General features: G+C 40.2%; 1 protein-coding gene across 2 annotated transcripts in view; it reads left to right on the top strand.

Annotated features, from left to right (window-relative positions):
- RASA3 (RAS p21 protein activator 3) overlaps positions 1-27,476 on the top strand; it is a 137,769-nt gene that overhangs the window by 92,709 nt on the left and 17,584 nt on the right. For both annotated transcript variants that reach the window (XM_054071247.1, XM_054071256.1), the window contains exons 6-13: positions 10,866-10,946; positions 13,686-13,758; positions 18,001-18,077; positions 22,240-22,344; positions 22,854-23,010; positions 23,822-23,970; positions 25,927-26,041; positions 26,925-26,999. In XM_054071247.1, coding sequence (XP_053927222.1) covers positions 10,866-10,946; positions 13,686-13,758; positions 18,001-18,077; positions 22,240-22,344; positions 22,854-23,010; positions 23,822-23,970; positions 25,927-26,041; positions 26,925-26,999 — 832 coding nt within the window. The remainder of the gene's footprint in view (positions 1-10,865; positions 10,947-13,685; positions 13,759-18,000; positions 18,078-22,239; positions 22,345-22,853; positions 23,011-23,821; positions 23,971-25,926; positions 26,042-26,924; positions 27,000-27,476) is intronic.

Below are 27,476 nucleotides of genomic sequence, written 5' to 3'. Positions count from 1 at the left end.
CTGTACTCAGCACTTTGAAGGAAACACTCACCAGTTAGGTAGGAAACCCCTGGGTAAGTTAAGGACATGCTGCTTCTTTTTGCTGTTTCTTATAATTGGATACGCCCTGTCCCACACACTTTCCCCTGGGATGCCTTATTTGCTTCTCTCTGTCTTTAGTTCTTTAAAAGTTCTGGTTTTAGTCTCTTCTTTGCTTATCTTTTTACTTAATCCATAATCAGATCCCTACCAGTGGGCTCATAAGCTTTATCTTTGGGTGATTTCTTGGTAAATTGCCCTGCCAAGTATCACATTCCATCTTTAGGTTGAATTTCAGTCATTCCAAAACTAGCTTCTTCGTTTTGTCTTCCTTCTTGTCATATGGTTATCAATCTGTCTAATAGTTGTAGATTCTCAAGGCCTCTGCTGGCTAGCAGAAGGGAGAAGCTGGGACATGCTCACACAGCTTAGTTTGTTTGCTTATGTGCTCTTGCATAGATGTGTAATGGCATGCAGGTGCTGCCTGAAAAGAGGAATTATTGTGTGTAGGCAGCTCCTTCCTGGGAGCAGGTTGGACAGGCCTCAAGTCAGAGATCATTGCAATTTGCTTTCTGGAAACCCAATGTATCCCACCTAGGGCACTGTGTGTCTTCTTAAGACCGACTTTCATTTCTGAGGAAAGAAGAACAACATGGGAGATTTTGCGTCATTGATTCCCTTCATTATGTAGCCATAACAGCCCTTCTGTGTCTGACTCACATGCTGCCTTTTGGTCTTTGGTTTTCTTTCTTTCCTTATCTGCCTATACAGACAGTATCTCATTGCTTCTGTTTAATATTGTTGTAGACCACAGTCAGCTCAGCTAAAGCTGTTTTCTAGGCTCTAGTAGTTTGCTGCGTATTGTAATGATTGTTCTTTTGTGCTTCACTCCTCTTATGTTCCTCATCGACCTGCTTTAACACAAACACTTCTGCGGCTGCTTTGATATGTTGACCCATTCCTTGGCTTCATGCCATACTACATCAAATTAAAAAATCTTCACTTTCTCTACAAGAACCAATATAGTTCTGTCATTAAACAAATTTATCCTTTCCTGATTGTACCTTTTGTTTTGTGTTGCTGTTATCTTATAATTTCTACATACTTCTTGCTTGGCAGCAACTTGTGCTTAGCTTTTTGTCTCCTCTGACATATGCTAGAAATAACTCCTTCTCCTTACTTACCCTTTCTCTTTACTCTCCTGCTGTTCAGCCATCACTCACTGTTAATAACTGGGATTGCAAGTCCAAGACCAAGGCAGGAGGAAGTGACGATGTCAGTAATGGTCGCTAAACCAGTGCAGTTCAAAATTTCAGCCTGTTTGTGCATTTTTTCAGGGCCTCAGGGCACTTGTCACAGAAGATAATTTAACCATTTTTGTATTAACATAACTAAAAACTCTTCTGAAGTGACTTTTAGGAAGCTTGCAACTCTTCTGTAATTGACTCAGACTGGTTTAACGGCTAATGGATTAACTTGTTGTCCTGTGAGAACAGGATGGCTGACACCCACTTTTTAGTCTGTTCTCTTTATTTAGTACAGAGTACAGATGGTACTCTGTAAATGTGTGGGTTTAAGAGTCTTTCTAGAGCTGTTATTGGGAAGCAAATTGGATGTTTTGAACTGGAGCATGGAGGACAGCTCCCATATTAATAGCAGAAAAAGTCTTATGTGATTTTTAAACTATTTGGATATCTACTGACATGAGGAAACTTAGCATTTTATTTGAAGTAATAGTGGTTTTGGGGATGTGTACATATTGACAATATTTCTTCCACACATTTACTGAATTGTCTGAAGTTTTACTGTAATATCTCTAATGTTATCTGGTTTATATTGGGGAAGTGGAGGTTGTGCTTATGAGCTTTCATTTGCTTTCTGTATATTATTAGTTGGCTTTGTTTGAATACTTGCTCCTGTTCTGCTATAACATAGCTTCAGTAAACACCTGGGAAAGTAGTTGTCACTCAAAACCAAACATCAGCAGTCAATTCCTCTTCTGCTGCTCTGTATGAAGGAAATCATCCTTAACAGCCTTATGTTAACAAGAATTGTGCGTGCATGACAAATGTTGCACATACAGAGCTTTCCAGTTAAGACCAAAAGCTAATCTGCACACGGCTGCAAAAACTGTTGTAGGTCAGCTCAGGAAGAAACCTATGTTCTGGATAACACAAGTTTAAGAACAGGTTTAAATGTTTTGCTGGACTGCAGCCACTCTGAACTCAACGGGGAATGGGGAGGAAAAGGCAATGCTTATGTGGGGTTGCAGCTGTAATCTTGGAATTTCAAGATTTCTTTTGTGCTTTTGGTATGGTGTGGTGTCTTTGGGAGGGTATTTTAAAGAGCAAAATCAAAATAGTTGCCTGCATAGCCTGTTCCTCTGATCTGCATAGGCTGTACAGGATTTCAGTAGCTGAAATGGGTGTGGGTTTAAGTATATAATAATGTACCTTGTATGTAAATGTTCCAAAGCCAGTGCATCAAATGCTCTACAGCCTTCGTTTTTAGAGAGTACACATTGAATGTATTGACTTCCTGAATAAGGATCTGGTAGATTACTTCGGAAGTGAGGAGGAGGTGCAAGGTTTGTCTCGAGGTACACTACCAGCGGTTCAGATTTGACATTTGGTCAGATGAAAACCAAGGATGCTGTCTCTGAGTGCGTCCAGTAGATGAAGAATTATGAGAGTAATCATATGTTGATACTCTCTCCTAGCTTCCAGAAATTTATGATCCTGGAATTTCTGAGCTAGATATAGCACCGTTGTGCTTAGTAGTGGTGGTTGGAGGTAAATCCAGGCAAAGCCCCTCTGAAACACACAGATGTGGCTGGTTCAGCAAGGTCCTGGTCATACACAGGGAAAAAGAAGGAGGCCTGGGAACAGTTTCTGCTTGTAGTGGAAAACAGAAGTCAGTTCTCTGGTCTGAGGGCAGCTCCCATGTGCTACCACACACAGGAGACTGACTAAGGTTCACATGGAAGTCTTATAATACAGCATTACCTCAAGGTTGTTTTTAAAACACTGGGAATGAGTAAGGAGCTCGGATAGTGATGCAAGGCTGCATTGAAAGGAAGCGACGTTCAAGAATGAAATAAATATGGCGAGGAAACAAGAAACACCCCTTCTTTACTGTCAGGCTAAACAACTGCCTTGGCTTGTATCAGAAATGGTGTCACCAGCAGGTCCAGGGAGGTGATTCTCTCTCTGTACTCGGCACTGGTGAGACCGCACCTTGAGTACTGTGTTCAGTTCTGGGCCCCTCACCACAAGAAGGATGTTGAGACTCTGGAGCGTGTCCACAGAAGAGCAACAAAGCTGGTGAGGGGACTGGAGAACAAGTCTTATGAGGAGCGGTTGAGAGAGCTGGGGTTGTTTAGCCTGGAGGGGTGACCTTATTGCTCTCTACAACTACCTGAAAGTAGGTTGTGGAGAGGAGGGAGCTGGCCTCTTCTCCCAAGTGACTGAGGACAGGACAAGGGGGAATGGCCTGAAGATCCACCAGGGGAGGTTCAGGCTTGATATCAGAAAAAAATTCTTCACAGAGAGAGTCATGGGGCACTGGAACAGGCTGCCCAGGGAGGTGGTCGAGTCACCTTCCTTGGAGGTTTTTAAGGAATGGGTGGATGAAGTGCTTAGGGACATGGGTTAAGGGAGTGTTAGGAATGGTCGGACTCGATGATCCAGTGGGTCCCTTCCAACCTGGTGATTCTATGATTCTATGAAAAGACTGGACTACTCTATTACGGATTTAAAGATTAATAGCCTATTTTATGTGCCCTGAGGAGACCATTGACAAAGACGAAATACTGAAATGTGCTCTGTTAGCTCTGGAGGACAAGGTAGGTTCTCAGCATAGTACATATTTTACAAGATGACCCTGTAGTCACTAGAAACAAAAAGAGATCCAGAGACACTAAGTCAGTCACATACCTGGTGCTGGGGAATGTACTTTACTAAAGTACTTCATGTAAGCCAAAGATGCATTGTTTTGATGACAGTTCTGACAAATCTGCCACAAAGTTTGCTTTTAAGTTGATACTTCTCTGTCTGGTTAAGCTTACCACACAAAGTACTGTGTGTTCAAGTAATAATTAGATCACTAGAGCAAGCAAGGAGGAGGAAGTCTCCTGCCTTTGAAATGACGCTGAGAGGAACCTGAGTACAACCAAAAAAATGTGCATATGAGATGGGACAAAGCCTCAGGATAAAGAAATGAAAGAGAGGTGGGGCAAGTGGCGGCTGGAAATAGAAAATTAATAAGATATGTCAGTAAATTTGCCAAGTGTTGAGACTGGTCCCAGGAACCCAGTATGTATGTATGGAACAAGCTGCCCAGGGAGGTGGTTGAGTCCCCATTCCTGGAGGTATTTAAAAGATGGATAGATGAGGTGCTCAGGGATATTATTTAGTAGTGGACAGGTACGTTTGAACTTGATGATCTTAAAGGTCTTTTCCAACCTAGTGATTTTAAAAGATTCTAAAAGCAATTAAGATACATTGATTATGTACAGTGATAGAAAGCAAGATTGTGTTGAGAAAAAGATATATTTTCTGTTGAGAATTCAAAGTGAGAAAACAGTAGGATTTCAGAAAAGAGAGTGGGAGTAGTGTGCTGTTCCCTACCCAAGGCTGAAACTGGGGGAAGAACTGAGACTGACTACGTACACTGGAAGTGATTTCGTCTGGAAGAGCAGTAAATATAGACACGTGTTTTAAGAACAGCTATGTCCCTTCTGATTTCTTGTCTCTGTGTGTGCTTTTGCGTTGATTTTCCGTTCTGGTGCACAAGGATGCTGATGACACATGTGCATCCTGAACTAATCAGAAAGCCTATAATTTTTAAATAATATTTGTGATTCCAAGGAAGGGGTGTGGAACGCCCACAGGTTTGGATCATCCTTATGTTACTCGCCTGTGTTAAGCCTGGGTTTGAGCATGATTGTGTAGGGGCTGTCTCAGAGACTACAGTTTACAGCTCTTGGTTGGCAGCCCAGAGACAAAGGTAATGCCTGTACTGTCAGATGTGAGCTGCTTAGTCATTGTTGAAAAATCTTTCCTTTCTTTAAAACCTTCTCCTACCTCCCTCTCAACTTCTGTAATCAGGTAATTTAAAAGCAAGAGAGTATGAGCATGTTGTGTTTGGGTTTGAGGTTTCCTTTTACCCTCTGGGAATTTTCCATAGCTTATTTACCCTTATGAAGGTTTGGTCATGAACCACATTGAAAACTGAAATGTCTTGTTCCTTGAAACCTGTTAATTTTGTAAACCACAAGCAAAATATAGTGAGGCAGCTGCACTGAGAGTTTTCCCATATGACCCAGCATTAACCTCAGCCCAGCCCAGGCAGGCTGGTGGGGGGGGATGGCTCGCCCTGCCCCAGCAGGACTTGAGACAGCTAATGATCAGAAACTACCAGTTGGGCAGAAAAATTCTAGCAGCCACCAGACGTTTGTCCTCTAGGGCCTGACTTGTAATTCTTGAATAATCTTGATTGCCTAGGCTTGTTTTCCATTACCCTGATACACTTATGTAAAATTAATTCTGCATATGACTAGAGCAAAGGCATTTCATTTTTATTGCCTTTATTCAACCGCTTCCTAGTGTGCCCCCCTGCCAGAGATTGAAAGTTTATTATACTTTTAATATGTTCTTTCATCTAATTCAGATATAGCCGGTGATTTCTAATGTAATACCCATGTGGCAGAATTGAGGCTCCATTTTATCGTGTGTCTGAGTAGCTGTCATTTTGTTCTAGCTCTTTTCCTGCTTGCCAATTAAAGCCAATATTTTGGTGCCAGGTTGGGAGAGCAGCTTTCCCATGACTGAAGAAAATGGCCATAATGAAAGCAGCTCTAGGATTACAGTTTCCTGTAGCTAATGAGGGTGTACTAACATGAGTCAACCAGACATATGCCTTGTTGAATTTTATTGTCCCTCACCACAATGCTTAGTAAGAATCAGAATGAGCCTCTCTCCAGACATAGCCTTCCTTCCTCAAAATCCTAAGTCTTCTGTCTTTTGACTTCTTTCTCCAGCATCCTTAAACAATAGCTGCTTTTGAATTACCTGAAAGGCTTGTGATACGGTTTATGTTGGTGTCTGTTTCCTGTTTTCCCACATTTTGTTTTTCAAGGTTGTTTTTGCTTTTCTTATTCCAACTGCATACAAAGGAATGTCTTACTCTTAAATCATTGTGACTGTATGACAACATCTGTGTAGGTTTTTTTTCTTTTGTTTTGGGTTGTTTGTCCGTGTCTCCCCTCCCCCCCCCCCCCCGAGAACATAAAAACTACCACCCTACTGTGTTAAATGCTCCTCTAGTCTAGTTAGTACTGTTTCTGATATTTGCTGGTGAGTGATACTTCAAATATGGAATGATTGTTCCAGTGTTACACCCTTTTCAATCAGCAATTTGGGCTTTCCTGAGCTGGAGGGGGCTTCTGGACCATTAATCTTTAATAGCTGCCTACAGACCCACACTCCATGAGTTCATGTAGTCCTGATTTGAATCCATGTGTTCTTTTGGCCTCCTCGACATCCCATGGCAATAAGTTTTGCAATTTCATTATGCATTGTGTGGGAAAAGTACTTCCTTTCATGTATTTTAAACCTGCTGTCTGGTAATTTCATTATGTGATTCTTATTTTGTGAGGAAACGTTCTTCACACCATTCATGATTTCATAAGCTGTTTGTGAATGGATAACTTCTGTTTTTCGAGCTGGAGAATACAATCCTGGGCAAGCTACAAGTGATTAGAAGTCATCTTGTTGTTCTCCGTATGTTCTGTAGAGCACGCACAATTCAAGATGCAAGTGCCCCATGATTTATGTTGCTGTGTTCTCTCTGACCAGCTCGTGATACTATTTGGCTTTTTAACTGTTGCCAGTGGTTGATGTGATATCAACAGAGGGCTATCCACAAAAAATGTAAAAAATTCTTCTATGTGGCAGTATGAGAAAAGATCCTGTCATTGTGTATGTGTATAGTTAGTGTATGCTTATTTTTTTGTGTAGTTAACGTCACACTTTCCATCATTCATCTGTGATTTTATTGTGTCATGATTTATAACCTCTACATGTCCTCAAGTGTAGATTGTGCTGCCTGGGATCACTTTTTATTGTTTGCATATTCATGAAAGGACTGCTTTTATTAAAACAAGAAGCATACTCTCTCTGAACATGCTTTCTCTGTGTTGAAATTTCACATAGTTCTTCCTGCATAGAAGAGAGCTGGCTATTCAGCAACAGTAGAAAATTGGCTGACTGCTATAAAGCTATTGAGTTGCCGTTTCATTTTAAGGAACTTACAAGCTGCCCTAAGGAGGCAATGGAAGGAGTAAAGGGTTTGGCATTGACACTTTGAATGATAGAATACCAGTTTGGAAGGCACCTCAAGGTCCATCTGTTTCACCAGTTCTCGGCAAAAGCGTGGTCTAGACAAGATGGCCCAGCACCCTGTTCAGCTGAATCTTGAAAGTGTTCCCAAACAATTCCAATGTTTGGGAATTCACCACTTCTCTTGGGAGATTATTCCAATGTCTGATTGTTCTCGTTGTGAAAAATTTTCCTCATGTACAATAAGAATCTCCCTAGGCATAATTTGTACCCATTACTCCTCATCTTTTCTATGTGATTCCTTGTAAACAGGGAGTCTCCGTCTTTGTAGCCACCCTTTAAATACTTTCTCAGGGCTGAAGAACCTCAGTTGGTCTCAGCCCTTCCTCACACAGCAGGCTTCCTGGTCCTTTAATCATTTTTGTGGCTCTTTTCTACATCCTCTCTAGCCTCCGCACATCTTTTTTTTGTATAGTGGGGACTAAAACTGAACGTAGTATTTCAAATATGTCCTGATGAGCACTGAGTAGAGTGGGATAATGATTTATTTGTCTGTGTGGTGATGGTCTTCTTGATGCAACAGTGTCTGGTTGGCTTTCTTTGCTGCAGCAGCACACTGTTGACTTATATTGAGCTGCTTGTCCATGAGGACGCCCAGGTTCCTTTCCACAGAGCTGCTCCTCAGCCTGTGCTGCACTTCTGGGTTATGTTTTCCCAAGTGCAAGACTTCACACTTGTTCTTGTTGAACTTCGTAAGGTTCTTGTTAGCCTGCTCTCCCCAGGCTGTCCAGGTCTTCCTGCAAGGTGGCCCTCCCTCCAAAGTGTCTCATCACTCCATCTCCAAAGTGTACCATCAGCAAACTTCAAGGTACACTTGACCCCATCATCCAGATCACTTACAAAAGTATTAAAGTGTTAGGCCCAATATTGATCCCTGGGGAACCATGCTTGTGACTGGTTGCCAGTTTGGAAAGGAGCTATTTACCTGTCAGCCCGTTCTCTGCCCACTGCGCAGACCTCTTGTTTAGACTGTAACACATCGGAGGAGGCTGTGGGAAACTGTATTGAAAGCCTTGGGGAAATCCAGATAGACAATGCCAATTCAAACAGGAGTGTGTTTGAAGCCACATCTGCTGTTTTAGAAGAATTACCATCAGTCCTGCTGTTGCTCACTGGCAGAGTGTTTCTGCTGTGAATATAGTGATGTTAGTGTAAAGACTAGTAAAGGAAAGTGGTCTGCTCTGTAGTCATGAGAAGATCAAGGTGGACCTGCCTCTTTGTCAAGGCTTTCTGCTGGTACTTACGGGTTTTTCCTCCTGCACTTCTACCTACTCTGCCAGAAGGCTGCAATGTTAAATTCCCCCTAAGTGTTCTTTCGTTAATATCTGCTCTTTTTAAATTTAAAGAGTAGCATTTTCCTTGCCATTTTGAATACTTGTAATGCATGTGCAAAAAAATCCAATTCTACACCTTCTTTGTAAGAGAGGCTGGATGAATTTGTGGTAGGACTTGCATCCAGTCTCTGAGAGGTGTGGAGCTGTCAAATGTTCACGTTCCATGGCTACCTTCTGCCTTTCTGCAGCAGCAGCAAAGGACCAGTGAAGAAACTGTTAAGTCATCTCAAATGACATTAGAGATGCATGCACGTATATTGTGTGTTGCTTGGCATTGAGGGTTACTGAAGCTTGCACTTTGCATTTCCAGCTGGTGCTGGGATAGAATTTGTGGCTTGGATTTTGCTGTTTATGTGGTAGCACTCTGCAATATCAGATAGCTGCTAAACTAGGCAGCCATGAGGCTTCTTAATTCTGTCTGCGTGGAAGGTAAACTTGTAGTGAAATAAAAATATCCGGACATAAAAGCACCACAGTGCCTATTGCAATCACTTTTCCTAATTTTTTCTACAGTTTTGATCTGTGATTTCACTTGAGTATCCAGAACACAGAATGTGATTCTCATTTGTGGTAGTGTTAGTGAATCGGCAATGAGAACAGGAGTCATCTAGGTTAATAGCCGAATGCATATAGGGGCTATGCAAATGGGAAGGTTCTGAGTGAGTGTGTTACTGGGGGCTGTCTGTATTAAGTCAATTACTTAACCTCTGTTCTGTGGGGTCATAGGGGTGAGCATCCAGCTATAAGTGTGACATACCACTTCAGCTGCTTGTGTGTGCCCCCTTAGTGCGATCTTCAATCTGCATCGACTTCCTAGGACCGTGTGAATTTCTCTACATTGTACCTTCTCTGGTACAAAATAATATTCCTGTATCGTGCAGAACATTAATTTTTTTTCCTTATTTTATGGAGACTAAGCAATAGGCCTGTACTTAAATTGTATTTGAAACCACATCATATGTTACCGAGTACCTTGCTTTGTGGACAGACTTGTGGAGCACTATCTGTTACTGAATTTTTATCTATTGATTTTTTTAAAAAAATTTTTGTGTCAAAGTTGTGTTGCTGAAAACAGTAAAATGGATATTACTTCTTTTTACTGAATTTATAGCACCCATAACTGTGCAAGGTATTTCATACTGCAAGCATAGTACTACTGACCTGCCCAAGAGCTTCAGAATTTGTCTTCACCAAAATTTTCGAGTTGTAATTGTGTAAATATATGAGCCCAACAGGCTTACCTACTGGAAGCATAACTTGTTTCGGGAGGGGGAGTCCCACAACTGGCTTGGCTGCCTTTGTTTGCAGTTGGTGCTGCATTCCTCAATAAGTTTTAACTTGTGAAGCATAATATATCTTTTTCAAAGGTTTTTGTGGGGTTGTGTTGGGTTCTTTCTTTTATTTTTTTTTTTCCCAAAGAGATGTTGAAATGTGTATTCCTCACCATGACTTGCAGCAAAACCCAATTGGTTCCATTTTGTCCTCACAGTTTCTCTTTGACTTCTTCAGTGCAGAGCTACTGAATGTGTCTCTTCAATTTTGCTATTTAAAAGTTTTATGGACAGAGGTGACTGTCATACTGCCTCCTGGTCTGTAGTTACCTCACCTTTGCAAGTAAGCCTGTGCCAATTTTTTTTTTTTTTTTAAAGGACTGAGGCATTTGTGAATGTGATTCTGAGAAATTACTTCTCTACTGCTGAGATCTGTCTCTGTGGGTTTTTTTTTAATCTTTTGTTGCAGAAGTAAATTCTGGTTATTTTTCTTCCAGTGAATAAGTTGTCATAGAATTTTCAAGTGCTGACAGCTCCCATCTTGACAGCAGAACCTTAAGTAGTTGTACGTGCATAGTAAGAGTCCTTTGAGTTAAGGTTTCTCTTCATTTAACAGTATTTTTGACCCTGTTAAAGTGAGTATTTAAGATCAAAATGTGTTTTCAAGTTTAGATATAAATTTAAGACTTGTGCTTAGTGACTTATTTTCTAGGATAAAGTGTGCTTATTTTCTAGGATAAAGTATTGTAAAATGGGAACAGGATGAAAATGCATTGCTTTTATTTTCACTACAGTCTCTTCCCATTTAATTGGTTTGTTTATCTCCATTTTCTTTTTTCTAGAGTTTTAGAATGCCAAGGGCTGCCCATTGTGAATGGACAATGTGATCCCTATGCCACCGTTACCTTAGCTGGACCCTCCAGGCAAGTACTGCACGTACATGAGCTTCCAATTTATGAACATGGTTTCTGTTTCCTTTGTCTGTTAGAAATCTGCATTCTCAGATGGAGACAGATGGGAGTATTTAGACACTATTAGAATATGTTAAGTGTTTGTGTGTGCATGTATGAACTACCGAATTACACTAAAGTAAGTAATTTGAGGCTTGTTTCAGTTTTGATTTATGTAAAGGTCTGAACAGTCCCTGAATAATTTGAATATCCTGGAGTATGTAATTTGTGGTTAGGCTTAATTTGTGCATCTTCTCACCTCACAGTTGGAGGCCAGTTTTTGAGCAAATTTATTGCCTAATTTTGGGCAGGAGCAGAAGAGAAAGCTGAATACATCAACATCTTGCAACGTAACCACGTTTGTATGTGAATATTTAGAGTATTAAATGTTCAAGGTGTGGCAAATGTGTATTTTGAAAGCCCTAGGTGGCTCAGTCCTGTAATTTGATATACATGGGCATAATAGCATAGATAAAATTCGGAATGAGGTTTTAGTAATGAGATTCTTCAGCTTAAATTTAGGATTAAATTTTCCCATTCTGTTATAAAAATTTCCTGTGCTGTTGTGTCACTGTTTTGTTTCTGCTTCTCTAGAGTCATCTTTTATGTCTCTGCCGTGTTAGGTACAAAACAGCTCTGCTGTGACCTCAAAGAATCAAATTGGGTAGCATGGGTTATTCATAATATTTTCCAACAAATCACTGAAAATGCTATGAATAAAATGTATTCTTAACAGATGCATAGTTTGCATTTAGAGGAGTCCTTGAGACTAATCTGTATTCTTCATCTTTTGTCTAGATGTGCTATGCCTTATTTTCAATAATGAGCTGTATATTTGACTTGTATGCTTCATTATTTTAAGCATGTAACTTGTTTCAGATGGTACTAGGTGGCTATTACTGAAATTCTAAGGAGATTTTTTTCACTAACCCTTGTATTCTCAAATGCCCAAACTTGCCTTTCTTCATCTGTTTCCCTTTTCCCCCCAGTCCAGATAATGTATGACAACTGATGACGTATTTCCTTTCAGAATAAGGAGCATAGCCTCATCTTATTCCTATTTGATTTTGGTGGGGATGAGAAGGCTTGTCTCCTATCTTCAGCAAGCAGCATGCAGCTTATTCTCAAACACAGTTTTGTAAATGCCCAATAATTGTGCTTGCCTTAATCGCCTCCCGTTCTACATCCTGCTTCCCAGTCCCCTCTCAGATGGGCTTATCGGAAAAGAGGCTGATTGGCAAGTGTGACTGATGAGATGGGATGGGCAATCTGCCTTATGTCCTGGAGGCGATTAGTTTCTCTTATCTCTCAGCTCGTCCTAGGAAAAGTGGGATATTCTTAATTTGTACATCATTCTCCTCTCTGGATTTTTTCAATGCCTCTCCTTTTAGATTAGGAAATCTGCTTTATTCAGCTGCATTTATGCAATGCCAAGCAAAAAAATTTCAACAAATGTGCTGCTGTTTGTGTGATTTATACTTAGAGAACCATCAGACTTCCTGACCAAAAGTGTTTCTATGGCTGTATTATATATGGGAAGACATTGTATACCAGTGGACTGGCCCGTTCGGATCACACAGGAAGCCTCCAGCAGCACTGGGAATTAGACCCAGCTTTGCCTGACCTCTGTAAAAGAAATCATAGAGTTGTTTAGTTAATATAAGCAGTCACAAGCTATCTAAGCAGCTTTGCATGAGAAATGAGGGATAGATTCTGGGATGAAATGATTAGTAGGTCAGTTTTCCACATGGCCGATGTGCCTCTCCATCTGTGTCAGTATTATCTACGCCTTCTTATTAGTGCAGAGCTATAGGGGAAGGTTGGTGATGTAGAACAACACAGAGCTTTTTGCTTGCAGGTAATGTGAACAAATCAAGCATAGGTTCATAACACTTGGAAATTATCAAACAGCTGTTGGCTGCCCTGTGTGAAAGGCGTTGGCCAACACCAAGCAGTTAATGTCTGTGTCCTAAAAGGCAGGTGCAGGTAGATCGCACTGCCCATAGAGGATGAATCGGCAGTGCTGAATTTTATCAGGGCTTTTGCCCAGTGAGTGATTTGGAGGAGGTCTGCCATGTCTTGTTCCTGCAGAGCAGTAGAAATTAAGAGACTTCTGCTCAGCACCACTCATAATAATTCAACAACATAACAACTGGATGCTGTTGGGGCTGCAGGGAGAAGGGTGGTAGTGTAGCAATAAAAATATTCTTACTGAAGAAATCACTCTTTTTTTAATTACTATTATTTAATACCTCAGGATAGCATTCATTGATTCCTCAGGCCAGAAATATAAAACATAAAACACAGAAATAGCTTTGTCAGTCTTCCTGTCTCCTGTGCTTTTAGGGCACAAGGAATTGAGTCACATCAAGCCTGAGACTGTCCCCCAAACGTTGCGGCTCAGGACCCCATTCTTGTGAGGCGCTTAGTACAAATTCAAGATTGTGCTGAATCAAGTGAGTGACAGAATCAGGGTTCAAAGACTTATATTTGAGAGGATAAACTGTGATTACTGCCACTTTTGAAAATCAGTCATGCAGTGAATCCCTCTTAAATGTGTGCGAGTGTGTATGCCTTGCAGTGCTGGAGCCACATGATGTTCCAGTTTTATCAGATAAATCAAGTGGATGACTCTGTCCCTCAGTGGCTCGGTTCTGGAATCATACTTCTGCTAATGTTGTTTATGAACTTTTTTTTCTTTCCTTAATTCAGGTCAGAAGCCAAGAAGACTAAAGTTAAAAAGAAGACCAACAATCCACATTTTGATGAAGTGTTTTATTTTGAGGTTGGTATTTCAAAGGAATGGGTGATAAGCTGAAATATTATACTGTAGATAGTTGGCACAGCATCCGGTTCCATGTTCTGCCAGCTGTCTTCTTTGAAAACTGTTTCAAAGCATGGTGCAGGGGAAAGAAGTACCCTCAATCAGACTAGCCATCTGCTGAGGGAGCAGTATATTGCTTTGGCTCAGGTGCTCTGTAGGAAGAACTTCAAGGTGGGCACTTCTGAGCAGCAGGCTTTGCACTCCCTTGCAACGCAGCTTAGAAGAGTTTTGAAAATGGACAGTTAAAAATGGGATTAGAAAAAAACACTGACAGACTTTGGGTTTTTTTTAGCCTGTGGTTTTATAGCTGCTCCACCCTGTCTTTCCCAGTCAATGGGAGGAAGGTTATCGCCTAGGAATACTAAAAACTGTACAGGAAAAACAGAGGGGATGTTCTGGCTGTCTCCAGTCTGTTGCAATAACGGTGCCTTTCCTTCAAGTGGTTAAAACCTCTGGAGCTTTACTTAATGCAGTTCATTTTCAACAAGTCCAGTTAAGACAAAGAGTAACTTTCATGGAAGTGCTCATTTTGGTTCCTTCTGGCAAGACTAGCTGTAATTGTGGTGTGTCCATACATATATGTGCATGTGTTTGTAATTTGGATACCTCTTGAATCTTTTCATTCTGTCTTCTGAAGTATGTGTATCTTTCTCTTTTTCTTTTTTTTCTCTTGGACATCTTAGTCACAGTCTACATTTAACTCTGCTATTTCAATAGATACCTCAAGAACATATCTGGCATCATGAAGCTGATGAAAAGCCAAAGTAGTAAAATGCAGTTGGCATGTCATTGAAAAGCCCTTTCTGCCCACACAGCTTGCATCATTCAGGTCACGTTTACATTAGAAATTGTTGCTGGCACAGGGATGACACCTAGGGATGTGATTCTCAAATCAGTTCAGGGGCACAGGCAGCCACATCTGGACAGAGAGCTGGGGAGAGAGAGGCCATACAGCTGCTGCTGCGCAGATTGGAAATGTCATATCTTTCTTGGCAGTGTCAAGAGGAGCTTGTTTCTGTCTCCCCCCTCCTACAAACCACTGTCTTTGCATAGAAGCTGACAGTTGGACCAACTGATCTAAAGTTGGTCATACCAGCAGAAATATGCTATTGTTGATGTATTTGGATTTGAGAAACAAATATAGCAAGGCCTTCATTGGCAAAAGCACTTTCTCACTGCCGAAAAAGGGGGACGCCCTGAGGGTTGACCAGGATAACTGTCTAAGATAATCTTTCCTCTGGTAATCCAATACATCTCTTCCTAGGGTATAACTTCACTGCAGACTTAACTTTAGCTAGCAGTGAGACTTCGTGCCTGTTTGCCTCACTCTGTGAGACAGCGTGGAGGTGCTGCGTGGGCATGGTTGGTGGAGGAGAGATCCCGTGGTGCTTAGCACTGAAATTCCACTGAGGTATCTGTTCATTCAGGGCTGCCCAGGATTTCAGTCTGTCACCTGGCCCAGAGCTGCACCATTTGGGAGGGACACAAGGGCGATGCTACATGTAAATAAACTAAAATGTTCTGGAGGTGCCTGACAGTGAGAGCGTTTTAATGAGAATGCAATCCAGGAATTCAGGCTACAAACCACAAAACTTCACGTCTGATTCCTCAGCCTTCTGTGTGCTGCAGACACAGTGAGCGTTTGGTATTTAAACAGTCAGCTTGGCAGGTGGTGCCATATCAGGAGAGGAAAGAGAGAAACAGAAAGTATCTTCCAGATGGAGTTGTGGAGGGGACTGAAGGCTTGCTTAGCTTGCCTTTATGCCAAGAGCAGTGTTGCACCCAAGTATCAGCAGAAGCGAAACCTGAACTGAAGTGCGTGCCCCAGTTGTTCTGCTAACTCAGAGCAAAATGTTTTCTGTGTGGCTAAGAGCAGAGCTTGGGAAATGTCTGAATCAGCCAGAGTTCTGAAATGTAAACATACTCTCAGTGCAGACAGAGCTGTCATAGATTTATGCTGTTTTGAGAGTAGTTAGTGTATATCAGGCTAAATGTCTCCAAGAAACAAGGTTCAGTAGAATTGCTGTGACTGGGGAATACATTCACTGATGGGGCATGGGGAGACCTGTGGCTGGTGCATGCTGACGGAGTTTTCTGATTCCTGTGGAGCTGCACAGATCCATGCTGTTGACAGCGGTGTCACTTACTGCTTCCAAACAGCTTTATCAGCTTTCCTGCAGTCTCTTAGCACAGCTACCAGCCATGCCTCCAAGGGAAGAGGCTGATCTGTAAAAGGCACTGAATGAGTGCTTTCCTTACTGCAACCAAAAATTCACATAATTCTAATTTTCTGAATGGAAAATAGCTTATAATTGGTTTAGGAAGTCTAAGGGATTATTTAAGAGGTGCTATGAATGAAACTTGCACCTGATGGTTAGGAGCCACCACCGCTCCAGCTGCAGTGCGGTGTGGGGACTCAGAGTTCTATATGCAGCTACAGGAAAATGCCCCTCTTACGGGAACTGAAGAAGATAGTGCTAGGGGTCTTGTTTGCAAACCTGCATGTATTGGAAAAATTGAGCAGCTGACAAACGGCTTGGCAGCTGTGACTAAAGAAAGGGACCAGCACAGCAAAATTATGCCCCATATTTTGTGAAATGGTACGTAACAGCTAGTTCGGCACTGTGGACTGAGAGTTCCCTCATGTCCAGTTTCATCCCTGGAATGGATAGACCTAATACAGCAATCTTTTTAAGAATTATCGGTCTTGAGCTGTATTAATCTGCACACTAAGCGCTTGTACATGTGAACAGCAAAACCTTGTACGTGCAGACTCCAGCAAAACTTCTCAGAAAAATGTTTGCGTAAAAGGGATGTACCATAAGTTACACCTGTGGTATAACTTTTTTTAAAACTCATATTACAGATGATAAAACACCGAAAAGTTCACTTCCTTTTTAAAAATCACAGCATTAGTGTCACAATGGTAGTAGAAAATGTCATTTGCAGTTATGTAGGATCATTTCTTGGAGCCCCAGGGAAGACAGTTGTAAGGGTAGGGTAAGAATTAGTGCTGAGCTCCTGAAGCTGTAGACTGTATTTAAATCCTCTATACTCTTGGGCTTACAGGTGCTGCTAGTACCTTTTAGTTTTTGTATATCACCTTGAAAATGGTGCCTGCCTCACACATACACATGGCTTTGAGTGTCCTGTGCTGTAGATTCTGTTCTGGTTCCTCTCCACTTGTGCAGCTATATCTTAGCCTCCCTTGTTTGTACCATCTGCATCTGATGTACAATATAAAACCAGGAAGTCAAGTTTACAATAAAAGCCAGGTTTTGTGAGTGGGAAGTATTAAGCATATTTAAATCTGCAATAAAGTTCAGCTTCTGCATGCGTCCAAGGGCTGAACCCACACATCATACACACTTGCGTTTGATCAGTTCCTGCTGTGGTTTCAGCTGGGTGGGGTAGCTTTTTTCTCAAGTTTCTGACACACTATGCAAAAATACAGCCATCAAAGTATTTTTATAATCACACTAGAAAACAAATTCTAAGAACAAAACCTTTTTTTGCTAATACTCTACACTTACAGCTGTTTTACCATTATTTGCTGTCCGTGCTTTGCTGTTTATTAGTCTTGCGAATATGGTTGATGAACTGTGCACCTGGTTCTATATTCTGATATGCATAACACAGGCTAGCATCTCTTAAACAATTGATCTACTTGTTGTTTTTTTTGTGAGCATGATAAATGGACTTCCAGGATATCAGTACAGGGAGAACTTCACAGTTTTTTTTTCACATCTACTGTGAAATGTTTTCAAAAGTGATTCTGTTTCCCTTCCTGCCCTCCTTTTCAGTGTACTTCAGGGCATCTGTTGTACTGCTGTATTTAAAACTCAATTATTAATTGCACTTTTATTTCCCTAGATGGTTTATAAAAGTGGTATTCCTTTCTGTATTTTTTTTTCCTTTTGTCAATGTAAACTGTAATTACTGTTGTAATACTAAAGATGTCCTTTATCTGTGAAGAAACTGTGGAGTATCTAGTTACTCTTGGATATGATTGCATAACCACCACTTCTCTGTAGTGAAGAATCTATTTAGTTAGCACGTTTATTCACATGCATGAATGGTTTCAGAACCAGGACTGAAGTCACTGCTGATGGTAGAGCACTGATCTTCCAGAGCTTTGCACAAGTAAGATAGGAATGCTTTTGTATTGGATAAATTCATTAAAAGTTTCCTCCTTTATATTAGGTTACAAGACACAGTAGCTACAAGAAATCCCATTTTGATATTGAAGATGTGGATGAAGTTGACAAAATGGAGATTAGGTAATATCAAATGCTTTGTACTTATGAACTTGTCTTCCTCAAAGTTGTGTAATTTTGTAGTACACTCAGTTTTCAAAGTGGCAATAGTTTTGCTGTGCAGGAATCAAGATGAGTCTTTGTCATTTATCTGTATGTTCTATTACCTGCACTGTCCAGTCGATGTATGCAAATGTGTGACAGCTCCTCTGCAAGAGAAATCCTCATTATTTTCCTTGGTATCCTATGTACACTGTGTGTATGCTAATGTGGAGTTGTCATTAAGCACAGCCTTTTATGTTTGGGCCCCTTTTTTCTTCCCTCCTGCAGTTTCCCAAGAGAGCCCAGAAGCTCTGTGATGCTCTCTGTTAAAGGATCTGTTTTCTTTTATGACTTAATTTTAGCAACCCATGTAAGATCCTTCTTCCCTGAAAGGAAACTCTTGAGCTCAGAGTTTCTCTGGGGCAGAGGTAGTTTCTCTTCTCGTTTGCTTGCCAGACTTTAACCCCTTCTTGCAAGGCTGCTTATGATGGTGAGATCCTTTGCAAAAGAAAGAATCAACTCTGGTTTCAAAAACAAAACAACCCCACCCTGCCCCCTGCCACCCACTTAGCACTATTTTAGAACTGGCTGAGGCTTGTCAACAGTGTGTGTGGGGACAGGCGAATAGAAAGAGCGGAGAGGAAGCAATAGGAGGTGCAAAACATAAAGGTATCACATGTGTCATACTGTCGCATACATTGAAACTTAGGCCATCTGGTGATCTGGATGCACTGTAGCTGAAAACTGCTGTAAGTGCATCAGGTGGCGAGAAAACGTCTTTATGCTAGGATTTGGAGAGACAAAGGTTGAGGAGAATGGTGGTGCTCCCTTAGAAACACAGTTTTGGATATAAGGAAAAGGGGGAGACCAGAAAGGGGGAACAATACTTAGTCCCATCAAGCAAGACACATCTATGTCATTTTGTAGCAGCCTTCCAGTAGCTGAAGGGACCATACAAGAAACCTGGGGAGGGACTTTTTACAAGGGCACGTAGTGATAGGATGAGGGGGAATGGCTATAAATTGGAGAGGGGAAGGTTTAGCGTAGACATTAGAAAGAAATTCTTCAGAATGAGGGTGGCGAGGCACTGGAACAAGTTGCTCAGGGGAGCTGTGGCTGCCCCATCCCTGGAGGTGTTCAAGGCCAGGTTGGATGGGGCCTTGGGCAGCCTAATCTGGTGGGACATGTCCCTGCCCACGGCAGGGGGGTTGGAGTTGGATGATCTTTAAGGTCCCTTCAACCCAAACTGTTCTATGTTCATGAATTTATAGATGCAGGCTATTGTAATTTGATGGCCAGGTGCTGGCTCACGTAGCCTGTCAGTGTAGTGTCACAACACTACAAGATGATTAGTGGATTTGTGCTTGCCATGGCTCCATGAGACAGGAAATGGGAGCTATCAATATGTGAGAGAGACAAGAGCTGTACTTTGTTCTCTTAAAATATCTGCGTCAGGCAGTGCAAAAGTATCTGGTTTAAGGGCAACTCACAGCTAATTCATAGCAGCTAGAGCAAAGGCCCAGGTTCAGTGCCAGGCTGCTTTGGTGGTGGCGGTGTTTGACAGCACAGCAGATGACCTGCTCTTAGCACCAGACTATATTTCTGCAAAGCTTTGTAAGGTGTTGGCAGGTATGAAGTATCATGTGCCATATCCCATGGGATATATGTGATGGAATAGGCAACTGGGCAGTATATTGGGAGTCTCAATCTGGTCTTTCTATCCATGATGTCCAGCCACGTACTGATTTTAAAGGAAAGCTAGTATTCTTTGATAGTTTTGTGACTCTGGAGGGGATGCTAGACATTGGTCGACAGTGTTTACACATTGCATAATATTTCAGTTGAATCTTACTTTTTGCCACTGGAATAAAGGAATTATACAGTTGTTCTTCGTATATTTTCTGGACAAATGGCTGTCTACAATGGTAATATATGTGGAGCTGAGCTTCTGAAAAGTAGTTCATTCCTTAAAACTAACACATCACAGTGTGGGAAAGAGGAATAGTTTGTGAGAAGGCTCACAAAGTAGTTGGGAAAAGATTAAGCACTTAAATAATAGACAAAAGCAGATAAAGTGTTAGTCTTGGTTGAGCAAACTCTTTGCCCAGAATTTTGTTGTGCCCTATAGGACAGAGTGTTTTTGTTTCCATATCAGGTTCCCCTTCCACCTCCGCTCACTTCCTCCAGTGTGTTTAGTCAGAGTTAGATTGCCCCCATGCCCTCTGGATGGACCATACAATTTATGGGTTTGGGGGTTTGTTTTCTTTTTCTGTCCTGAGAAAAATACCATTCCACAGGGTAAAGAGAAGACTGTCTCTCATCGTTTCTGTGTAAAGCTATGGAGGTTTCTCTTTTTGAGTGGGTGTAGGAAGTTGCAGACAGGGTATATCAACACTTAGGGACCAGATGTTCTGATGAAATTCATTGTTTCTCCTCCCCCTCTTTGTTTCTTTCTTTCGGTGACTACAGGCTGACTGATTTTAGAATAACACTTGCTGTAATTTTGCCTTCTAAAAACCTGTGGAAACAGTAATCTTTCGCGCTGAGATCTATGTATTATGATTTTTTTATTTAATGCTACTTATGCTTTGTACTCCAAGCACACAAAACAGTAATTTCAGAATTTGCATGCCCACTTTGCTTGCTTACTGTGTAGCATGAGATTCTACCTTAAGTTGTTAGTTCCTCTCCTACAGATCCTTTGCACTGATTTTTTTCTGTAACAAGTTGCTGTGGGGTAACACCCTTTGCCTTCATATGTTTGAAAGTGTTATTGCTAGTGGGCATCTTGAAAGAATTTGGATAAGCTAGAAACTGGCAGCCTGTAAATACTTGGTAAATTATAAGTTTCCTCATTAAGCTGCTTTTAGCTGTCTGAATTAGTAAGATAGTTACCAACCAGATACAGAGAAAGGGGAGAGGGGGTTGAATTTTCAAAGAAGTATTTTCCTTTTGAGGTATTCTTGCCCTGTAAAAATACTGTGAAAATAACAGAGTTTGAAAAACTTAACTCAGCAGGCATGCAGCGTAAGCTAATGGTACGTCTAGTGTATGAAATTTGATGCATGAGACACTTTTGAGAGATACTGAGTTCAGAGGATTCAAAAATGATATCGTAAAAAATGATATCCTAAAAAAATTATATCCTAAAAACCTTTAGCAGGACTATCAACATCCATTCCTTGACAAGCGTACTGTGACTTGCTTGAGACTAGAAAGGCTATGTAAATATGTCCATAACTGAATGACTCTGTATTTTATCCAAATTAAAGTTGCCTTCTAAAAACCTTCATTATTTCAAAACCTGTATTTTTTCCAATATATCTTTTTTTTTTTTCCCCAAAAAGTTAAAGGCACATTCAGACTGTCTGTTAGCTGCAAAATTCTCAGAAGGGCTTGCTTTAAAACAAAAATGCTTCTCAGGGGAAACCTTAATATAGGATACAGAAATGACTACCTTTAAGTCTGAAATCCTTGCTTTATAGTGGGTATTGTGACATTTATCTACAAATACTGAGTTAGACACCAGTACTTCTGAATCTCAGGGCAGTTGTTCTACATCCTAAACATCTTAGAAGAGCACATGAAAGAGAAGGAAGTATCATTTGGGGATATGTATCAGAACTTCCCAAACATGAGGGACTGAGTACCAAAAATAGTGTAGGCTTCAGTCAATACGTTGATTATACAGAGTGGTAGAACTGTTTTAAGGTTTTGAGTATCTGTACAGAACTAGTTTAGGTGCAGCGCATTTATAGGCTTGACACAGTGAGTCTTCCCTGGAGCTAGAGCACTGGGAAGGGTTGTCTAGACATTCAGCCTAATTGATAGTTTGATTTTTTTTTTGAATAGCCAAACAGCCCATTGAATCTTTATCAGTATGGATAGTGGAAACAGTGCAGATGAGGGAAAGGTAGCCCTTTTTTTTACTGATATTGCATAAAGTTGAATTGCAGGGCTCTGGCATTCTCAGGTAAGGTTGTCTCTTTACTGTGTGAAAATCATCATTGTGCAGTTTCAAGACTTTCTTACTCATAGATTTGAGGGGGAAAAAGCCAACAAAATTAGAAAGAAGGTTGGAGTTATTTGTCTTAAATTTTTTTGTTTATTATGAATCTTTTAAAATTATTTGTTTTAATTACAGAGTTGATCTTTGGAATGCCAGTAACTTGAAGTTTGGAGACGAGTTTCTAGGCGAACTGAGACTCCCTTTGAAATTTCTCCGACAGTCTAGTTCTTATGAAGCATGGTATTTGACATTTTTCTTTTGGAGAATAAGTAGAAACATATGTCTGCTGTGAAGACTTAAAAATAATTACTGCAATGTGATAAAGTTTAAGTGGATTTAGTTTGTATCTTTTTTTTGTAAGCAAGCCAAAGTAATCTTAGCAAATGTAAGAACAAAAGGTTTTGATAATGTGATTAGAGATTTCTCTCTGCCTTTGTATTGCATGTGGGAGGGAGTTCTAATACATTGGCTTTGTGATATTATTTACTGCAGTTCATGAGCAATGCCATAGTTTTAGTGTGGGGGTTTTTAATCTGTCTACATAAATCTTTATGATCAGAACTTTCAATGTTGCAGTTGGTGCGAAATGGGCTGGCAGGCTTACTTAAGAAGTCTGATTCAGAACTCTTAAGAATTTGATACATATATGAATATTGTGTCTGTCTATATATTTTATATAATTTCATGTATAGCCTGAGATAATCTTGTGTTTCACCACAAATCTGCTGTCTTATTTTTTTACATATCAGGTATTTCCTGCAGCCCAGAGATAATGGTAACAAGTCATTGAAACCTGATGACCTCGGTTCCTTAAGGTTAAATGTTGTTTACACTGAGGACCATGTTTTTTCCTCAGACTATTACAGTCCACTTAGAGACCTCCTGCTAAAATCTGCAGACGTGGAGGTAATTTGTTTGCTTGTTGTTTGCCTGCTTGTTGTTTACCTGCAGATCATCCTCATAGGGGTGTCTCTCAATTTTTGTCACTATCTTGCTGGCACCATAGTTGTTTAATTACGAGAGACTTCTTCCTTTTCTGACCTGAGGGCCTCATTAAGCTCTGCATATCCCTGGTGTTTGTTTTCAGTTCTGGCAGAAAAGATCTTTATCTGCATTCAGTGTGGTGGGTGAAGGCACGCCCAGCAACACCAGTGGTTTTATTAGCAGCATGTTCTCCGTGGCTTTCTAATTTTACATGTGAAAATGCAAAGTAAACTTCAGTTTGATCAATTCGTTTTCCTTTACTGGAGAGGAACGGGTTTACTTGCATAATTAAAAAAAAAAAAACGCAAAAAACCAAGCAACAAACCTAACCAAGAACAGATCCTGAAATGTCAGAGTTGGACCATACCTGCCATTAGCAGTTGTGACAATGCTTTCATTTTTTCAGTAGAAACACTGGGTTCTCTACTTACTGCGGCTTGAAATTGAGAGGAGTCAAGAGCTCTTCCTTTGCTTCCCAGGCAACAGTGACATTCAGTGAAATGACAGCTATTAAAAATCAGGCGAAAAAAGAGACTGTACTGTAATAGTTCTTAAATTGCTGCCCTCTTGTGATCTGAACTTACTGCCAACAAAAACTGGAACGTAACACCCACCTGTGTTACCTACAGGCATGTTTGGGTAGTGCCACTGCAACTGTTGTGTTGGGTTTTGTATGAAAGGATGCTTCTTCTAGAAAGATCTCACAAAGTTTTTATTTCTTCCCTCTGTTCAGCCTGTTTCAGCATCGGCTGCACACATTTTGGGTGAAGTTTGCAGAGAAAAGCAGGAAGCAGCCATACCTCTTGTCAGGCTTTTCTTACACTATGGGAGAATTGTGCCTTTCATAAGTGCCATTGCAAATGCTGAAGTGAAGAGAACTCAGTAAGTACCAAAAAACTGCTGTCAAACATACCTAATCTGCATTGGCTCGTGTTAGGATCCTCCACTCAGTTTCTAGAATTATATATAATTTCAAAAGAAACTTTGGAGTTGCTAGTGTTCATTCCAGCTGAATGGCAGAGTTTTTTATAAAAGCATTCAATGCTCTGAAGATCTGGTGAGCATGATTTTAAGAGGAATTCCCATCAAATTTTGCAAAAATATACTTACAAGACTTGTAAGGTCTTAGAGCAGAAATTTTCATTCTTCTCAGTTATATTTGATGGTTAACTGTGAAATCCTACATTACCTTCAGCTGTTCGTATAAAATCATTTCATCTTTATATTGTGCTAATAAATCATCTAGTGCCAAGTAGAAGTGTGTGTTGAATTTGTTTAAAACAAAAAACAAGTTTTTTCCTAATTGTGGCAATTTAAGGCAAGCTGTGGGTCTAACCTTTCCGAATAGAGGGCTGAGGAACGAAGATGAGATTTGATCTGGCAGTGGATAGCAGAAAACAAAATCTTTTTTGTGGTCCCTTGTAAGAAGTCCCTTGGTTGACTTAATGGTGTGCTGACAGTTTAGTAGTGTAAGGTCTCATATTCATACTAGGCAGGTCCTAAAGAACATTTACTGCCACAGGCCTCATGCCTGTGTAGTCATGCTCTTGGCTGACAGTAGAGGAGATAATTGGTAGTCAAGGGAAGTGGCAGATACTGACTCTGAAGTATCAGCCAGGTTCGTCAGTACAAAATAAGGTCTTTGTGTGGGTTGGGTTTTTTTTTGAATGTATTTTTCCTGTGCTGCAGGTTGGCTGAAACAGCTTGGTTGCTGCAGTATGAGGAAATTTGCCGTTCCCTAGTTAGTCGTGTTCCTGTGATACAACAGCAAAGATGGTGCTTGTTTGCAGGGCTTTCTGGCATTTGTAACAGGCAGTGAGCTTACCTTTTTATGAAACAAAATGATGAATCTCTTTTAGAGTCATTTGTTCTGTTAATCACTGCTTGCAAAGGGGTACATCCGTAGTGAGCTGTAAAAAACAGGAAAGAAGTTGGGGTATGTACAAGAAAAAGCAAATAATTTCCTATGTGAGTTGGATCTGCTGTCAGTAGGCACAGGTTTTCGTCATATGGGTTTTATCATATGAGATCATTGATTATGTACCTATCTGCATAATGTAAATTGCTATACAAGGAATTGCAGGTACAAAATTAATGTAAGATTACTTGCATTCTCGAAACACAAATAATGCTTAAAAAAAGTACATGATGGTGCAGCAAGCGAAAGCTTAATGAATCCCAGTGGCCATATACCTGGTACAAGAAGGATTGTGTGCAAGTGGCTTTTCAGAAAAACCTAAGATAGCATGAGCTATCCACACTATTCTTGGGACAGAATTGGGGTCTGCACTGTTTTTAATAGTGTTATCACAGGACAGTGCTTGTAAGTCACTCAAAGATAGCTGTGTCATTGGAGCAGGGTTTTCATCTCCCTCCCAGCTTACAAGTACTTGTTTTGTAGGAGAAGGGAGTAGGTCACAAGTAATGTCCAGTGTTGTTGTGAGATTAAAATCACTGCCTCCTTCGCTTAATCAAATGAATGCTGTTTGGTAGCATGTGAAAACAGGCACGTTTTCCCCTGTTTATGTTGTAAAACCCTTTGATTTGAGACTGCATATTGCTGTGTGCTTGGATGATGCACTGAGCACACTATGCTAATACAAAGAAGAAAATCTGTTGTCCCTCTGGATTTACTGTGACTGCCGTTTTTCTGTTATAACCTGGAAATGCCCGAAATGCTACATGACTGCGTGTAATGGCAGGCTGGTGTCAAAGGGAGTTTTTGCTTTTACATTCAAACACAGATTTCTGTCACCTTTCACCGCTTATTTTATTTCCATATATATATTAGCAGTTTATTGCAAAGAGACTAAATTACAGAAAATTGTTTGCTTCCAGAGATCCAAACACCATTTTCAGAGGAAACTCATTAACTTCCAAATGCATTGACGAGACAATGAAACTGGCAGGGATGCATTATCTGCAAGTTACACTAAAGCCAATTATAGATGAGGTAAGAGCAGTTTAGTCTGTTTATTTGATAAAATGTCACTGTAAAAGGCCTTCAGGGAGCAGATGCTGTTTATTCCTACCCTTTTTAAGATGACTTTGTAGGAATAATGCTTAAGAACCAGTTTCCATGTTAAAATCCTGTATATTAGTTTAGCCACGGCTAAGTCACCCAATTCAGAAACAGTTGGATTGTATTAAAGGAAAAGGAAAGTTTCCATTTATTTAACTAAATTATTCTACCTTATAAAATTAACATTTATTGTTTCTGAGAAATTAATAAGATAATAATTTAGATGTATAAAGAATATATGCAGCAGAAAGCTACTGAGAAGCAGTAAGTAATACATATCATCCAGCGGGTATAAAGGAGTAGAATTATTCTTAGATAACATTTTGTGCTATGCGTAACATTGGTTTATTATCTATCCAGTTCAGAATGGTGGGTATGGGTATTTCAATGCAGCAATTGGGCAATAATTTCAGACCAGATACTTCCTTTAAATGATTTGACAGTTTCTTCAACTGTTGTTTTAATGTTTATTGAACAAATATCAGGTTTTAAGAGAATGTAGATATACTTCTGAAGTTGACAGTTTTAGCAAAATAGGACTTTTCATGAACAGCCTGGCTTGAAAGGGTCTTAATGAACAGTTCTTCATTTCAGTTGAAGGAAAGGGTAGAAAAAATTAATGCTACTTTTTGGAAAAAAAAAGAACACAGAGAATTTACTTTTGATATTTGATTAAAAGAAAAAAATACAATTTATAAAGTTGGCTTTTACGTTTTACACCCCATCCCCCAAACCTAACAGGTGATGCTTTTTTACAAAACTTTTTCTAGTTGAAGGTAAAGTATAATAATTGTTCACTATATTTTTTTAATAGATCTGCCAGGTCCATAAACCTTGTGAAATCGATCCTGTGAAATTAAAAGATGGTGAAAACCTGGAAAATAACAGGGTATGCATTAGAATTTGGGAAATATAATCTCTATTTACACTATCAAGTTTAACTGAGGTCCTTGGGTGTTTGATGTTTCATTAGAATACACTGGAAGCTTCCTTAATACCACAAGCTGTTATAATTGTTTTGCAGTGGCTTTATCTTATGCTATAAATACAAAATCTGTAGAATGTTAATTACTTCTTCTTCTGCCCTTTAGAGCAAGGATAGCTTAGCATGTGGCTCTACTGATGATGTAGAAAATGATGCTGAAAGGAATAATATGCTTTACAATCCTATCACTTGATGTTTGGCTTTGATAGGAATAATATTTTTACTCTTGTGCTTGAATATGTGCGTTTACCAAAGAGATTCTCATTGACTGTGAGATTGTTTTGCTGGTATATAATGTTGAAAATGAGAATCTCTTAATGATGCCATTATGGATAGAACTAGCATTAGTACCACATTGCTCAGCAGAAGATGATACTAGTG

Source organism: Cuculus canorus, chromosome 1 (genome assembly GCF_017976375.1).
Source record: "Cuculus canorus isolate bCucCan1 chromosome 1, bCucCan1.pri, whole genome shotgun sequence".
In the NCBI taxonomy this organism is placed as follows: domain Eukaryota; kingdom Metazoa; phylum Chordata; class Aves; order Cuculiformes; family Cuculidae; genus Cuculus; species Cuculus canorus.
Note: the sequence above shows the minus strand (reverse complement) of the source record. Positions and strands in the feature narration are given on the sequence as shown.